The following is an 18,612-nucleotide window of genomic DNA, read 5'->3' as shown; positions in this document are numbered from 1 at the left end:
TGAGACCCAGTTCCAGCCAACGAGATGTAAGGGGAGGTCTGCTGGGGCTTTGGGAGAGTTTCCTCCCTGACAAGAGGAAAGCCCCTTTTCCCACCATCACTGCCATTCTGTATTGTTTGGATGCTAGTGAAAGATCCTGATTCTTGGAGCTGTGGCAGCCATTTTGAGAACATGAGGTAAGAAGCGTGAGGATGAAAATCTGACTTGTTGAGAGTGGCAGAGTAGAAGAACTGGAAATTGCCTGGGTCTTTTTGACTTCATAAAATTTCTGAACCAATCTGGAACTACCTCACTTCAGGTTTTTAGGTTTGTGAGATGGTTAAATAACTTTATTGATTGAGCCACTGCTAGTCAGGTATTCTGTTACTTGCAACTAAATGCATCCTACCTGATACCATGTGCATAGTGCTTATGTGGGAGCGTGCATGTGAGTGTGCTTCCTTGAGGACTTTGGTGTAACAGGTGAGAACACTAAATATGGGAGTCAAAAAGCTGGGATAACTGGCTCTGAATTAACACTCTGAGCCTCGACTTACTGATCTATACAATGGGAATAATACCACTTAACCCACAGTGTAGTTGGGAGGGCTAAATGAAATAATAACTACAAATGAAAATGCTTTGCAACTCCACAAGGGCTATGTAGACCTAAGGTGTTCTTAGATATCCTCCTGCTGTTTGACTGTCGTGGAGGAGGGATGAAGGCACGTAGGTAGAAATGACTTAAGTGAATTTGGTTTTTGCCAACAACCCCCAATGCTGCCCCTGTTTCATGATCTTCACTGAAATATTCCCAAAGGTCTCAAGCTGTCCCCTCAATGCCCAGTACTGTCTAGTTCTCCATTTCTCATACTTAAAGATGCTTTCTTATTCCTTCTTCTCCCATTTCAGTTTCCCCAATAAGACATGGACTCATCTTGTGCCCGTCACCTCGGGCCCAGTTAACTGTTGCCCACCAATGCAGTTATGTGTTGGTGTGTGCCCGGGGCTTCCTCTGTTATACGAGGCCTTAAACTGATGGGGTGACAACAGTAGATCACGGAAAAGCACTTGGCTTCTTAGTGTTTTTTGGGGACCTCAGTTGGGAGGGCTGTTCAGGTCACAACTATTCCCCTCTCTGGGAAGGACCTCCTCCATAGGTGTGCACCCCAATGGCTTCCTGTATGCTAGGTGAGCTAGCCAGGAGTTTGGTGATTAACTCAGGATGGGGCAGTCAGAACCCTGGGATTTTAAAAACTGGAGTGGGAGAAATAGATTTGGCACTCTCTAGTGAGGTCTGAGTTCTTGGTTCTGGTTATTTCTGAGGCCCACCTGCACCCCATGCCTTTCCTGCCACAATATGAAGCTTTCCCAGTGAACCCCCTTGTCTTGGTTTGGGTTGCATCAAATCCAGACACGGAGACAAGGACTTGGTCTTGTCTGTTTGGTGGTGTATTTGGGTGATGATCCCGGAGAACGTAAGTGAGGGAGTGGGGAAGTGAGAGAGGGAAGGGAAAAAACCGATAAGGGTGTAATAACGAGCAAGTCGTTTCCTGCTGTGGGCAACTGAGGCTCAGTCCTGCTGGGGACCTCTGGAAACTGGACCATATCTCACAGTCATTCCACCAGAGGATGGGGAGGTGGGGCGTTTATCACCGACCTCCATCCCCACCGGCTGAGATTTGTCCCTAGGGGTGTCTGCTCCCTGGCACTTCTGGGTCATGCCTGCAGCACACCCAGGCAACTTTTGCCTTGGAGATGGAGAGAGCCCCAATGCGGAAAAGCAGAGAGATTCAGGTTTTTGAGGGGTGAAGCTGACAGTGTCCTGAGGACTGTCTATAGCTGCAGAACTCAGGTGGGCAGAGCAATACTAAGAAAGACATCAACAGTGTCTGCCACACCTCCTCAGGGCTTAAACTAGTTCACTTTGCGTTTCTGTCACTTATGACTACAGAAGTCCCGATTATGAAGCTCACCTCAGTTCTTCCCACAGAGGCAGCTACATCCATGTTGGGCCAGCCTTGGGTACACGGCATTGCCGCCAGGCGCACTTTCCCTGACATATGCCACACCAGTAGCTACTGAGGGGTCAGTGGGGGCAAAAGGACTGTGGCAAAATGTATGGGCTGGCTGCAGAGCCAGGGGTCAAAAATGGCTCTTTGTTGTCTGGTGAAGGGCTCTGAACACAGAGAAGCAGCCAAACATCTGGGGAAATATTAAGGTGCCTACCCTAATCTCTTCCCCAGTGTGTAAAGAACTCACTTTTGGTGCCATATGATCTCAAAGTACATTGTCGAAACTGAATTTTGAAGACACAATTCTTTTAAACAGCACATGAACAGAACTTAGGTGAGCCCCAAACTGAGATGATGCACAATTATCTGCTGACCTCCTAAGTTACTGGAAAGTTGGTTTTCTCTTTACTGACCTGAAATCAAGTGCTTGGAATGCATTCAGTTGCAGGGAACTCACATCTGACTTTAAGGGCTCATATAGGTCGGAGCTTCTTTGCCTCACATAACGAGAGGACTGGCTGCTGGTGATGGGTCAGCAGCTGACCGTGCTGTCAGGGACTCAGTCATCCCTCACTTTCATCCACTGGATGAATTATAAGTGAGCCCACTCTGCTTGGTCCTACTGAAGGGGAGTTCTACGCAAAGGTAGTTTTAGAGGCTATAGAAGTAAAAAAAAAATAATAATAAAAAAATAAAAGTAGTGTTAAAAATAATGAGCATGTGCTTTAGGATTTGGCAGTGTTCTCTTTAAAAAGTGTTTTGCCTCATACCTGGTCCTGGCCCTTGTCATACTTAAGACAGATATTTTCTCTTTTGTTTTGTTCTGTTGCCTCATGTGCTGTAGGGCCAAAGTCATTGCCACGAGTAGGGGCGGTATAGAGCAGAGAGAGCAAGGACTCTGGGCCCTGGAACCACACGAGTCAGTTGATCTGTGACCATTTTTGACCGATAAAAAGGATGATATCTGGTAGTTCATCATAATCTGACTGAGTGTTGATTATGAAGTAACTTTCTCAGCTCCTCAGTGACCAAGCGAGGACTCAAACACTGTCTGTGGTGCCATGCCGCCTCTCTCCAATTTTCATTGAACACTTTGGGTCTTCTCACCTCTGGGTAATAAAGCTAAAGATAGAAACTTTTCCTACTTCTCAAACTTTCCTGTGCCCCCTCAGAAGTTGTGAGAAAACACAACCAGCATCTTCTGGAAGATTAGGAAGGCAGTAAGATTCCGGAGCCACCTTCCGGCTGACATTTGAGCCCTGCTTTCAGCACGGTCAAGCCTTTTGGAGGCAGCGTATGGCTTGTATCAAACTCTATATTTAGGAAGAACAACTGTGAGCTATGACAGGAATTCTCTTTAACACTTATCCTTAAACCGAGTTCCCCTCCAGCCCCGAGCCAGGAGCAGCTCTCAATACCGGGTGAGGCACGGAGCACTTGAGCTATTTCAGCCGCATGAAAAGCATCGGAACTGAGATCGCAGCTCAGAGGACACCGGGCGTCCCTTCCACTCACTGAGGAGCTTTGTATTCTTGCACCTGGCTGCCTGGAACTTTCCTCAGGCAGGAAGCAAGTACATAAAGCAGGTAAGCAGGAGGACCCAGCTCAGGCAACTGGGCTTTCTGAAGGAAATTTCCCTGCTACCCAACTTGAAGTGGCTACTTATAACTTTGTAGGCTTGTAACCAGTGGGTGTAGCTTCCTTGTAAATTCACTGTTCATTGGTGATGTTGCTGCTTCTGTTTTATAAATTGTTGGGGGGGTGGGGAGGTTGAAAGAATATTGAACTAAAAGTAGTTTTCATTGATAGGGACATTAAGAAAATTTCCACGGTCCAGATATGATGACTGTGACCCTGAACATGAGATCATTTTGATTCTTATGGCCAGGATTACAGTCAGTCAGCTGCAGACTGATTCGGGCTGTAAGCCTAGAAATAATCAGGAGAATTTGGGGCAGAGAAAAGCTATAATGCTAGCTCTTTGGTTTACCTAAATGCAAATTATTGCCAGAGTTGTTAACACAGTACAAGTTTAAAATGCTTTTCTCCTCTCCCTAAGCACCAGGCTTGGCCTCAGTGATAAAGTTCTATCAAACTATAGATCCATTAATAATCCAGACCCATGTTTTTGAAAGCCCGACTTCGATCGCAGTGTTCCCCATACCCAGCAGAGTAGAGGGCAGCAGCCCTGTCTCTCCCTATGTGGGCACCAGATTCTGATACGTGGCAATGCTGAGTGTCTCTTCCCTCTCGGCATATCTCAGGCAGAGTTGAATAAAGACTTAGTTCGGACAGCTGAACATCTTTCTACACCCTTCTTGGGAATTATTTTTAGCAGCAGACAGAAGATAATTCCCTGTGAAACTGAGCTGTAGCCACTTAACTGACCTTTAAAAAGAACAAACGAAGCCCCCTCTCTCCATATATTGATTTATTTTCCTCTGAATCCCTGCTTATTAAATTAGCAATATTAATGTTGACAAATTTTTAGTAAGTGAAAGTCTTACTTAGAAGTCAGATATTAGATGCTGTCCAATCAAATACCAGCAGAGGTATATAGTACATGACTCAGCATACGGACCATTAAAGATCCCCACTGACTTGCAGAACTGCCAGGAAAACTCAACTGTGCTAAGCCAGCAAGCATTTCCATTGTAGTATAGGCTTTGTAAAAGTCAGTATATGCCTGGTAAAACTTTCCATGTTTTCAAATTGTAGCCAGAACCAGGAGACACAGTAATAGAGTGCTTTAAAGAGTACCTCTTTGGATGAAAAGCTGTGGCCCCGGTGTGAGTGGAGTTGTGCATCTAAGGCATAGCTTTCTTTTTTGGTCCTGGGATGAGGCATGCAGATACAGAAGGAAGGTGCATTCTACACCTTGCATCCCTAATGGAGGTGAACGCAGGGCCAGGGAAAGAGCCAGGGAACACTGTCTATTTTTATTCATCAGTGTGCTTTGCCCTGATTTCTCTGAGAATAATGAGGACAGCAGGAACGGCTGCAGAAATGATTTACACAAACGTTATCTAGCTTGTTTGCAAGGAATGAGAGCTGGGATCTGACCAACTTTCTAGAGGTGTCTGTCTCGCAGATTGACGTATATGTTAAGAAGGAATTTGTATGCAAATAAGATTATACCAATGCTATACAAGGCCCAAGGAATATCCATCCGCTAGGCTGAGAGGTCCACAAAATACAAAGCAATCCAGGACTTTAGCGAAAAAACAAAATCAGCCTAATTAAAAAAAAAAATCAGCCTAATTAAAAAAAAATCAATGCGGTATAAATAACACAATCATTCATTGCCTGATTTTTTTCCACATTTCAACTTGCGATTGTAATAACATAAAGAAATTCCTAATCCCCACATCTCAAACTGACATACAATAAATTTTTTAAAGTTCCCAAGTGATATTAGTTAAACTTTAATTGTACACATACAGAGAATGCTATATGATGAGATATTTAAAGTCCTGTGAGAATTATTGCTTTGCATGTCTTCTAATAGCTTTTGAGGAATAGAAACATTAAAAATTAAACTGCCAAGCTTTTCCTTTTGAAATTGAGCTGTGTGTCCTAGATCCAAAAATTAAAAATCCTTCATTGACTTTTTGACACTGCAGGAAAGACAGCAACCTATCTGAAACATATCATAGAGCAAAAATGCATTCCTAATTGTTCAACTTGTTATTGCTTTTTAATTTTTTAACCATATTTTAAAAAATAAATTTATTTATTTTTTTATAAATTTGTTTATTTTTGGCTGCGTTGGGTCTTTGTTGCTGCGCTCGGGCTTTCACTAGTTGCAGCGAGCGGGGGCTACTCTTCGTTGCGGTGCGCAGGCTTCTCTTGTTGCCGAGCACGGGCTCCAGGTGCCTGGGCTTCAGTAGTTGTGGCACGTGGGCTCAGTAGTTGTGGCTCGCGGGCTCTAGCGTGCAGGCTTAGTAGCTGTGGCGCACGGGCTTAGTTGCTCCGCGGCACGTGGGATCTTCCCGGACCAGGGATCGAACCCGTGTCCCTTGCGTTGGCAGGCGGATTCTTAACCACTGTGCCGGGCTTCCCTGGTGGCGCAGTGGTTGAGAATCCGCCTGCCAACGCAGGGCACACGGGTTCGAGCCCTGGTCTGGGAAGATCCCACGTGCCGCGGAGCAGCTGGGCCCGTGAGCCACAATTACTGAGCCTGCGCGTCTGGAGCCTGTGCTCCGCAACAAGAGGGGCCGCGATAGTGAGAGGCCCGCGCACCGCGATGAAGAGTGGCCCCCGCTTGCCACAACTAGAGAAAGCCCTCGCACAGAAACGAAGACCCAACACAGCCATAAATAAATAAAAATAAAAACAAATACTTAACCACTGCGCCACCAGGGAAGTCCCTAATTTTTTAACCATATTGAAAATAATTCTACCTAGACCCTTATGCATGGAGGCTGTATCTGTATATTACCAAAACATTCAGGTGAAACTTTAAAAACAAAATCCCATTGTTTTCATGTATGTGACTGCAAGGACTATATAGTTGAGTATACTAATTACAGAGATTTTAAAAAATTACGTAATTGTTTAACTTCATATAGTAGAGCCTAAGACTTTGAAGACCTCAGGAAAAAAAAAAAAGGAAGTTTTTCAGAGTTCTCAGTTCATAAATTTTATCTCTAAAGTGTGTGGGGCATCACTACAGCAGTTTTTACTCTGTACTTAGAGTTGTAGACCAGTATAGAACTAAAAAGTCTCCAGCTAAGGGCAATGGCAATAAAACAATACATATTTGCACCATGCTTTACAGTTCGCAAGGCATTTTCAGGAACCTTATGTCATTTTGATTCGTACCACAACCTGTGAAGCAGGTGAAACTTAAGGAAGAGGAAATGGGCCTAGAGATGTTGACTGACGTAGTCCAGAGGACACCGGACGTGCGGCAAATGCCAACACGGCGCTCTGTGCTCATTGACTCACCAGTGAGCCCACGCACTTACACCAGTCAACTGAGGAAACTCTAGTCAACCCAGTTTATCGTTTGGGTTTAAAAAGCAGCGTGTTTTTAATTCACTGAATTTCAAACTTTTTCACTCCGTCCTGTCGACACTTAATAGACCAAGCTATAACATCACTTGTACAGAGCTGGGCTGTTCCCTGCTCCCCGAGCCCCAGTAAACCTCGGCCACTAGTCCCTGGGCTCTAAGTCAGGTCTCACAAACTGAAAGAAAGCAAAGGTCCTTTGGGAAGGAAGCACTGCTACCTCTTAGGGATCTGACATGGTCACGTAAGTCCTATTTGCCTTCTGAGACTGATTCGTTAAAAGAAAAGAAGACAGAGGTGAGGCTTGCCTGCCAGTTGCCTGGTTTACAGAGCCCAGGCTCTGGACGCACAGAGCAGGGAGACGCGGCCGATGTCCCCCAGGTCTCTGTGCAGAACAGACACGTGCACAGCGAGCAGGGAGTATCGCAGTAGTAAGAACGCGGTACGGGCCATTTCTCTTTGGGTGTTTGATGGAGGCGAGGCGGTGCCGATGGACTGATGTGCAGCCCTGGCAACAACTCGGTTCAGATCAAAAGTTCAGTTTCAAGCAGAAAGCTTCTGAGGCCCCAAAGAAAGGTGTTTTATTCCCACAACCTCTTTGTTTTGCTGTTCTTGGCAGGGGGGCAAGAGGGCAGGGAAGGAGATGATAGCGCCTTTCAAGTTTCTGATTGCCTATCATGAGCATCAGGGGCGAGGCATCTCAGCATTTCTCCTTCTGAATGATTTATCCAGCGCTCTAGTGTTCCCTCTCCCTGAGGCATTAGGAAAGAGAGTCTGTAAGTAACCGGAAACTGAGACTGAAAGAATATACGGCCAGTGAAAGGGGTGACTGCCCAGTTGAATCATGAGTTAAATTCAAATTTATCATGATTGAGAATCTGAATGCCGCCACCTCTAACAGTTTCTTACCTGTTTTTTTAGGGATAAGACCTTGTCAATATGTCGAAACAGCCAGTTTCCAATGTCAGAGCCATCCAGGTAAGTAGACATATTTGTGTTTTAACATCAGCAACTTCCAGTCTGTTTGCTTAATAAATCAGACTTTATGTGACTGTTCACCCCAACTGATGATTCACTTCAAAAAGAAAAGAAAGACTCGTGTAAGGTACAATTAAGGAAGGATATAAGGCTGGTAATGTACAATTGAGAAGGGAGAAGTTATTTTTTTAAGAGAGTCAAAGTTTATAAATGAGAATTAAATGGTCTTCTACAAAAATGCAGTGTGTATGTTTTTTGATATGCTTTTTGATGTGTAAGTTTTTGATATGCTCATCAATCGGAATTTAAAAATTCAATTTCCATTTTTATATCCAATTGAGTTTGTTGACTCATCTGTTTAGAATACATCTTTCTTTAAATAACATCCTTTTCTTGTCAAGTGTTCTTTCCAAGGCTTGGGTATTTATCTTTTAAGGTCCGTATGCTATTATGTCTCCTCATGCCCTCTCAACAAACAAATTCTTTGGTTGTTTCATCTGACTTAAGTGTTACCCACAATAAGGGGAGGGGGAAGCAGGCATTTTGGAACACAAATACAATTACGGAGAAAATTTTAGTATTTGTTTTGACTCAATACTAAATTTGTTATTTCTCTTAAGAGCTTGGTGTTTAGCTCTCAAGTGGCTCCCATACTGAGACGGTGGGCACAATGCTTTATTGTAAAATTCCATCTTTCCTTTCCATCAAGATGGAGCCATCTGTACTTTCTCTAAAGGAACTTTAAAACTTTTTTTCCCTGGGCTTTCCTGAATACTGCACAGCATATGGTAGTTTCTGAATACTTGGGGTCTGATGCACCATCATACATACACCTACTCATAAGCAATTGACTGTATTTTGAAGGGACATGCATGTGGTCAGATTGTGGGGTGAGGAATCCTAGCACACACCGGTGGTGGAAGTGGGTGGAGGGACGTATCTTTACCCGTCATGACTAATGCATAGCCTTAAATGGATGGGGTTCTTAAGTGGTAAGATATATAACAACCTCTGGAAACCTGTTACAGAACAAACCACCAAGGAAGGGCCTATTGGCAAGGATTCAACTCTGCATTGCCATGTTTGGCCCTCTGGTGTCCACCTAGTGAGTTTCTGATGTACGTACCCTGACATTGGTAGAATTCATTTTGCCTCCCAGGCCTGTGAGCATCCTTGAGCCTTTGAACCTTCTCTTTTACCCAGTGTGTACAGCTGTTAGTGGCATGGGCTGTGAAGCCAGATTAGTGGACTTTGAATCCTTAATCCATTTTGTACTGGTGTGGGATCACGGGAACACTACTTTACCTACTTTACTTCTCTGCCTCTGTTTCCACATCTGTAAAATGGGGACAGTACTCACCTCCTAGGGCTACACGTATAAGATGCTTAAAACAGCACAGTAAGCCCTCATTAAGGGTCACATTGTTACTATAATACTTATCATTCTGGAATGCTCTGTGTTAAAGTGACAAAAAATAATACCATTTAATCACTGCATTTGAAGCTCTCAAAGTGCTAAACATAAAATTTCCTTTTTATTTTGCAGGACACAGAAACATAGTCTCTCAGGCTGCCTTTTATTCTCTTCCTTTTATAGCTGAAAGTGTGTTGATTTTTCCTCCTTAGTGCTTCCTGGCCTCCCTCAAATCTACACTGAAAATTCACCTGTATTTTATCTATTAATTTTGACCTTGATATATTTTTGGGTCTGTAATATTTAAAAAGCTGCTATTGACTGTTCTCAATAGCTGCTATTATACTGCATCTAAAAAAAAATCCATCTACTCTACCAACAAAGGCAGTGCTTCCTTATGGATGTGGTATTGCCTCTCTCAATATATTTTATGCCAGACAGAAAGCCTAATTTAATGCACCTTCAAATGAAATACTATTTCTTGTGGCTAAATAGGATCTGCACTATCTGATATTTTCCTATCATTTCTGCATTAAATGTAGGGTCTATTAAATAAAATATGAAAATGGTTACTCTATACAAAATGCTTTGTAGTAGGAACATTACCTAGGCTATGGTCTTGTGTGGAACAAATAGAAACCCCAGCTGATGAAGGAGTGCCCTTGTTGTATAAATACTAAAGATCTTAAATGTTCCATTCAACACACTCTAGTCACTTCTTTTTATTAGGATGTCATTTCCAATTCAGTTCAACTGTCACATTCTGGGTGCATACTTTGTTCCAGGCACCATACTAAGTGTTGGCTATGCAAAGATGAACTGAAACCTGATCCTTGAGTTTGAGGAGCTCATGGTCTCCAGGACTCACTAGCTATGCGACTTTGGGCAAGTTGTTTTATCCTCTTTGTGCCTCGGTTTCCTCATCTGTCAAGTGGGGAATTAATAACATGTGAGCTCATAGGGTTGCTGCAAGGGTTAAATGAATCAATACTTGTAAGTGCTCAGGCCAGTTCCTGGCTCACTGTAATTGCTCAATAAATATTAGCCATTATCATCAATCATCATCATCGTAATCATGTGGTTCAACAGTTCCCAAAGTGCGTCTCCTGGAATAGCAGTTGCATGGGATGTTGTTAGTTAAAGGGTTCCATGCTAAAGTGTTTGGGAACACAACATTAAGCAAAGTTGAATAGGATCTTTACTGCAGGATTTCTCAGAGTCCATAACTTGCTAATGGCTTCATATATTTCCAAGAAGGCGGTGATGTATACAATGTTTTCTAAACATATTGGATCTTTTAAATGAGTATCTTGTAGGATAGTATTTTGCAGTGCAAACTTCTAGAAGTAATGACTTAGATCTCTATTTTGTCTGGATTGAGCAAATTTAAGCCTCTGTCAACCATATTTCTAACAGTCAGGCATAGGTAGTTGAATTACTGCACCTATGTACACCAGACAACATGGGGCCAAATGGTTATATATCTCTACCTGGCCATTCACTAACTCTGTGACCTTAGTTCACCCTTAGTTTACCCTTCTGTAAAATGAGGACAATCATACTACTTAACAGGATTGTTATAATGAATACACAAAATAATGTATGGCAAGTGCCTAGTTTATAGCACACAAAGTCCTTAAGAGATGGCTCTTCTAATTATCCAAGTAATGCATGGAATGGCCTTGTTTTCTCTTCAGCTGCTTCCATCTCCTCCCTGCCCCAGAATAAGCGGGAGGCCAGAATCAGACCCACCCTCAGGGGAGATGGACAGTTGTCTTTCACATCCACACTGAAGAAGAGATGGCCTTTGAATTGTAAGGGGATTCTATTTAAGTCTGCATTACTTTTCAGTTGTATTAGTGAAATCTCATTTATTCCAGGGACATAAAAATATCCTGAAGGAGTCAGCTGATTCTTCCATAGTCTGGAGAGGGCCTTTGTCTCCTAAGCAGCTGATAAGGCTCTAGATCAGACGTTGGCCCACCTTTTCTGTAAAGGACCAGATAGTAATCAATACTTTAAGATTTACAGATCACTGGGCCTCTGCTGCACTATTCAGCTCTACTGTTACAGCACAAAAGCAGCCATAGGCAATACATACATGAATGGGTGTGGCTGTGTGCCAATGAAAGTTTATTCACAAAAACAGGTGGCAGGTTGGATGTGGCCCATGGGCCGGAGTTTGCTGACCCCAGTTCTGTGCTCTGCAGGCTGCTTGTTAAACCCCCACTGTTGATGGGAATGGAGTTGCAACCAAGGTAACATCAGCACACTAGGCACAGTGGGTCTGATCCCTTCAGATGAAAGAATTTGACATGACAGGTGGTGGGGAAAGCTAGAGCTGCCGGGAAATCTAATCCCAGCAGCGATCTGTTTGGTAAGTCTAATGAGACCAAGTGACACTGACCGCTGGCAGCACCTGCCTGTCCTTCCCCTTCTTCCTGAACACACCCCCTTTGGCAACTGCCATGGGCCTCCCCAGGGCCTCAGCCCACCCAGAGCCAATGTCCTCTGAGTCGTCACTGGCCCTTTCTCTTCACCATTGATCAAAGTAAGCTGAGTATTATTTGTCCTTTCCCGTGAGATCTGAGAGTTTCATGGTTGAACGGAGAAGAGTCCTGTGCCTTAGTCATAGCTCTGCTCCGTGACTTCACCCCCCGGTCCTCATGAGCTGCAAAGGGCAGGGGGCGGGGATGTTGCATTAAATGACCTGTAAGCCTCTGTCCAGCTTCTAATAGTCCATGAACTTCTTGAGAATAACTTCTAAGGTTTATTATTAGGACGATAATAATAGTCAGTTTCTTCAGGGTTTACTATGTACTTGGCATAGTGCAATGGGATTTCCATGGATTATAATGAAAGGTTTGGAGAAGCAAAAAAACTCACCCAGGATCACACAGCCTGTGAGTAGGAGAGTCAGGAACTGAACCCGAGTTGCCTGATCCCAAAGCCCATGTTTGGAACCATTTTGCAACAGTGACTAGTCTCATTACTTACCATCTCCACCCCGGCACCGAGAGTGAAGATGGAGGAGTGGGTGCAGAGCACCTAAAGTGTAATCATAACTACCGAGGCTACTTGAAGGACAATTACCATTTTACAGATGCTGGGTCCTCCCTTTTAAAGCCCTCAACTGACATTCAGAAAGGGGGTCAGCATTTCAGCAGAAGCAGCTAATAGCTTACACTGATTAAAGTCATCTTAAACGTAAGTCGGCTAGGAGTGAAAAGTACAAAGTAAAGTGACTCAGTAACAAACATGGTCTTGAAATGCAAATGACCATGGCCACTGAATCCCACCTCTCTGCTTAATTGACTTAATCAAGCTGCTTGTGAAACTAAAACTAACTCCTTTATCATTCATTTTAGAGGAATGATTATATGAGCCTTGCATCATTAGTTAGTGTGTGGCTTCCTACCATGGGAAGTTTCCACTGTCACCCAATCCACGCGTAGAACAGAATATCGTGATGCCCTGAGTTTTAGTACTTCTTTCCCTTCCCCACCTGTTACCATTGCTCTTCCACTCTCCATTGCTCAGGGCATAAGGGCTCCGTGGAAGAAGAAAACAGCCCGACAAAAATATTTACAGACAGTTGTTAGGGACTCTAATTCCATCTAGGATTTCCAGTTTAAAAAAGATTTCAGGTATATGACAATCCTGGGTACAAAGGAACAGACTATCACCACCCATGGTTGGTCAGTTAATCAAATACATTTATTAAAGCTAATAATAATAATGATGATACATACCTTCCTTTACTATTGCATTTAAATGCGAAAGATAAAATATGAACTTTCATTTGTCACATGTTTTTCCTTTGACCTTGGATCTACTGTGTCTTTCTTAGGTAAACCACTATAACACATTGTTTATGATTTCCACTGCTGGTTTCTTTGAAGTGTAGCCAGAACTTGAAATGTAGCAGTTTGACTCTAGAGCTACCTCCAGCTGGTGATCTTTGCTGCTCTGCCAGGGCTCCATATTGGTGACATATACTGACTAAGGGATGTCATTTTTTGAGGCTGACATTCACAAGTACTTCAGAAATATAACCTGCCTTCAACCGATTGTAGACATTCTCTTAATAGCTGTACGGTACATTATTGAAATCTACTTTCCCCTGGATGACAAGACTACAGTTGAGTCACTCAGGAAATTATTGAAGAGAACAAAAAGTGTTGAGAACAGAGGGGGAAAAAAAAAAAACAACCTTTCACTATGAAACATCATGGGTGAAAAACAGTGGCTGAGTGGGAGTTTCTCAAAATTGTATTGAGTGGGAAAGTTCTGTGTGTTCTGAATCGATTTCACATTTCAAGAATCCCTAAAGGCAAAGAAGTTATGCATTCTAGCGATACAGAGCTTTATTTTAAAATGGGTGGGATATATTTTAGTTGGTGTGTGTATGTGTGTGTGTGTGTGTGTGTGTGTTTGTGTGTCTGTCTGTCTGTCTTCCTAATTTAGGCTAATATATCAAATAAGAAATCTTTTAAAATTAGCTATTGGGAAAACACCCCTCTTTCTGAGAGTCTTCTGTGAAGATGCTAGAAATCTCAAAATGCCACATCCTGCTCCATTCAGAGAAGGACCAGGATTGTAAGAATAGGAAAGCACAGAAAGAAATACTGTAAAATGCAACCCTATAGGGGTTCCTCTTCGAGCGGCTGGGAGAAAGGTATGGGGGAGGCTAGAGATTCTGGCAGGAGCTGCTGGAGACCTTGGAAAACTAAAGATAGAACCCATGGGGAGTCATCTGAAACAAATATGCAATGGGAGGAAACTCCAAAAGCCTGAGCTCTAAAAGGAGAGACGGAGTGGGGACGAAAAGGGAGGGGGAGATAAGAGAACAAGGGCTCTGGAAAGCAAAGTGGAGTGGGATTGTCAGTACCCAGTGGCTAGCAGCTACAGAATCCAGCCCACTGGGGAAAGATGCCATTGCACTGTAAGTCACACAGGAGTGGCTGTGGAGGGAATACTGTTTCCAGAATTCTCGGGCTCAAAGCCTGGAGCCAAGCAAGAGAACAATACAAATAATTAAGGGACTCGTGGAATTAACTTACAGGGAATTCTTTCTGCTTTTCTTCACCTGGTGAGATCAAGTGCAGTATTCATTTCACATCAGATAGGTCTATTATCAGGGAACTGTATCCTGTTCTGGCAAAAGATGATCTAGTAGATTTTTTCCATTCCAACTTTGAGGATGTAACAAAGTATGTATAGCTTGGGAAAGTGATGCACTGGATCTGCTACGTCAGGGGCATATTTAGAAATATCTAAGATGAATAAATCTCAAGGAGGGAAAAAAAGCAAGGGAAGGTGTTACAAAAGGAAAAAACAAAAGCCTGCTTCCTTTACACTTACACAGAATCTATATAGAGAAGGAAGTCCAACCTTATATCAACTCCAGGTCATTGATTTCTGTTTGTTTATTCTTTCATAAAAGCGTAGCTCATATTCCAAACCCATTTTGAGTAGCGAATACCATGTTCAATTTGCAGATGGAAAAATCGAGTCATTGAGAAAGTATTTTGTTTGTGTTCAAACAGCAAGTCAGTGAAAGAGACAAGAATATGACACCAATCCTCTGGCCGATGGAACAAAAACAGAGAGCTATATAGGTCTACACATTTCTATGAAATTCAAGTTATAAGGAATTTTTCTTATGGTTCTAATTTAGCCTATAATTTGTCACTCAAGTATCACCGCCCTACAATTATATTAATGAATCGTTTCTAATCAGTTACAAAGCAATCCTCTGACACTCCCTTAAGGTGTACATTAATGACTGGATACTTGACACATTCACAGGCTGCTCTGGATCCTGTCAATATTTGCTGTCAAAAAAACCATTTAGGTTCCGGGTTTCTTGAGTCATGCCTTAAAGATGAAAAAGCATCAGGCCAGTGAGCTAATGGCTCATTTTTCACATGTGGCTTTTTTTGATGCCTATTCTAGAATTATCCATTTGGCGTGCCCCTTTTCCAAGGCCATTCTCAAGGTGTAAGTTTGTGTGGCCTTGAGCAAATCACCTAACCTCTTTGAGGTTCAGTTTCTTTATGAGTAAAATGAAGATGATAGTCTGCACCTCAGAAGTTTGTTGTGAGGATGAAGGTGTTAGGACAACCTAGCTGAATCTTGGGGTTTTAGGGTGGATAAGGGTGGTTTGTGGTGAACGTGGGGAGGGGTAGTTACTGTTCCACAACCTCACCACCAGGTTAAGATGAAAGTTAGTCCCAACCCAACTCTGCCACTCTGTTAAACACGCATTTGTTAGCAAACAAGCGGAAACCATCCATACAGTCTGTCTGTGAGCCTGATGAAGCCTCAGCTCTTGTCCCTTTAAATGCTCCGAGTGACTGCCAGTTTGCATAAAAGGTTCATGGGAGGCAGGTGGGGATTCTGTTGCCCCTAGTTGGCAGCAGCCAGCTAGAAATCCTCATTATCAATGACTGGAGACAGGCCCATTTAGGGACCACTCCTCTGAGCTCTGTCTAAAGATGCAAGCTATAGGCATCAGATTCTTACACTCTGTTCAGCAGGGTGGGAATTGTCTCCAAAATATTTTAACCACTCTACATATCTTAACCTCCTCCAACTTCATCAAGAGAAGCCATTTCTAATAGTCATTCCATTATTTCACTGATTTTTTGCCATTTATGCAAACATTAAAGCCTCGGTTATTGGTGGAGATAAACCTAACAGAAAACACTTGGAGCAGCAATCTGGGGAATGTGGTCTTAGCGATATTTTACCACCTAACCCCCCCCAGGAGGATGAACTCCCAATGAGAGCAACAGTGTTCCCTACAGTTGTAGTTTAAACCAACCTGTGTGTATAAAATATCACACTGTCTATGCTAAAGAAGTTTAAAGTAAATTACAGACATCTTAACAGTGGGCAGAGTGAACATCTTAAATGCACATCAATACTCATTCACTTAGGGGTGATCTCTTTCAATGGTTGTCAGATTTGGGCCCCCAAGTTCCTTGGAACTGCACATGGTCCAGGGCTTGGGGGAAGCAGATGGGGTGTGGGCTCCCTACAACCTTAGCCAGAGCAGCTCCACCTCCACCTAGTTTGCATTTTAGATATTCTCACAATACTTTACTTAAAAGAAGGATTCCATGGCCAAGAAGGGTTCCATTAGTGAAGCCTACCATTCACATTAATCAAGTGGGGAAGACAAGACCCAGAGCAGTTGTCACTCTTTCAAGTACAGAGAATCTATAGCCACTCCTAGCACTGGGCTCTTTTCTACCATAGCCACCCAGGTACCATGGAGAGGCTACATGCATTGCTAAAATCAATCTCTGAGCAAGAAAAGGTGGTATTTCCATAGCATGTGCTTTACTGAATACATCATCCTGGATGATTTTTACATGTTCCATTACTGAAAACTACAACCCACCATAGAGCATACACACTTGATTAAATGGGTTAGTTTAACAATCATATCTTTCAGAAACAATACATTAACTTGAACTTCCCATTAGGAAGATGCCCTCTGTAGATGCTTAATAAATGGGTCAGGGTAGTGGTGATCTAATTAAACTTTTAGCCAGTTAACTGTCTTCCAAATAGTCCCAATATCAACTTTTCCCCTCTTTCATCCAAACTGTAGTAATGGAAATAGTTATTGGTTCAATATACATCATCTTCAGTGAGTCTTACTTACATTGTTTTGATCTTATTTCAGGACCCTAATGATATTTCATCCTATCTAAGACACTGTCAATTGTAAAATACCAGTATTTTATGTCCTAAGAAACAAAACAACTGTGCCCATTAAAAATTTAAGATACCATTGACTGTAAGACACGTTCTGATTTCAGAGATATTAAAAGAGGTGCATCTTGGACTTCATGAAGTATGCTACCATATTTGCCACCATAGAAGACATGTTTCCCCCCTTGTCTTATACCTCCTCCTCCCCCCACTCTAGGCCACCTGATATTTCCATTAAACAGAGGAATAACATAGAAGGCTCAGCCCTAGTTTTTCCAAAATGCTTCCCTCTAAAACTGTGCTGCACTTATATTTTAGCATATATGATACATACTGACCCCAAATACTTCTTGGCTTGCTGGCCCTAGGAATGGTGATGTACCTCTCTTGATACCCACCACAAACACTTTGGATCTGTTTCCTTTCTGTGGGATCATCATTATTCTAGTAGGGAAGAAAGTTTTAAAGCCCTATGTGGGAAAAGTCACTTCCTGTTCTACGGAGCAGAACACAGACCCACCATGTTGCATGAACACGGACACTGGATACTTCCTGTGTCTTGAGTTAAACATTCCCCTGGCAACAGAGCTCATATCAGGCAGTTCCAAATACCACACTTCCCAATGATTTTGTTTGGTGTGGTACCAAAACTGCCCAAACTGAGTCATAAGGTAACAAAATATTTTGCTCCCTTTGCTCAGGCATCATTTTCATTCATAACATCAGAGCGCAATTTCAACTTTTCAAGCCCACATATCCAACTACTCATAAGGCAACACTTTATCTCAAGTGGAAAAAAATACATTCTGCCTTAAAAAAAAGTTTTAATGCTTGTTTTATGTGAGTGATACTCCTGGGTGAAGATGTTTTTGGTCTGCATTAAACATTCTTGCCTTTTGATAACAGATGAAGTATGGACAAAATTCAAATTTACATATTCTCTTTCCCAAGTTTGAATTACTATGTCGGTATTTTCCTTACATAATTTAATGTCTAGCATATTTCATGTTTTCTAGAAGGTATTTTATGTTTACTGTGGGTAGAAATTGGTATTGCATCTTAATAAAGGACAAAAATCTATGAACTGTGATACCAATGAACTTGACTTTCCAGCACTCTCCTTACGCACTGACCCACACAGTGGTGTGTCGGGGAGAAAGTAAAAGAGTGTCAAATTACAGAGACCTAAGGAAGTGCTAGAATAGCCGTAGGACATTATGGGAAGGAGGAGGTGGTTTAGGAGGCATGATTGCCCCCCTACCGTGGTAAATATGAAGGAAGCTGAAGGAGGGCTAAGATGTGGGATGGTTTCTGCAAATGCCATTGCCTCCTTTCCTATCATTATGTGTTCTTTCCTCATCCCAGAGAGTGGAAAATATTAGGCACCACAGGAGGGCAACAGCCAGAACAAACTGTCTTCCAATTCTTCCAGCCAATAGGGAACTGTGAAATCACTGCACAGACCTAAGGATGAGTACAAGAAAT

General features: G+C 42.7%; 1 protein-coding gene across 3 annotated transcripts in view; it reads left to right on the top strand.

Annotated features, from left to right (window-relative positions):
* Window positions 1–3,370: 3,370 nt before the first annotated feature.
* SMPX (small muscle protein X-linked) overlaps window positions 3,371–18,612 on the top strand; it is a 52,011-nt gene continuing 36,769 nt past the window's right edge. For 2 of the 3 annotated variants that reach the window (XM_082447334.1, XM_082447333.1), the window contains exons 1-2: window positions 3,371–3,580; window positions 7,929–7,985. In XM_082447334.1, the coding sequence (XP_082303460.1) occupies window positions 7,947–7,985 (39 nt within the window). In that variant the 5' untranslated portion in view covers window positions 3,371–3,580; window positions 7,929–7,946. The remainder of the gene's footprint in view (window positions 3,581–7,928; window positions 7,986–18,612) is intronic. The other variant, XM_082447332.1, reaches the window with a different exon arrangement.

The sequence above is a fragment of the Balaenoptera physalus genome (assembly GCF_965194825.1).
Source record: "Balaenoptera physalus genome assembly, chromosome: X".
Classification (NCBI taxonomy): domain Eukaryota; kingdom Metazoa; phylum Chordata; class Mammalia; order Artiodactyla; family Balaenopteridae; genus Balaenoptera; species Balaenoptera physalus.
The sequence above is the reverse complement of the archived record's forward strand: the minus strand, read 5'-3'. Positions and strand labels throughout refer to the sequence as shown.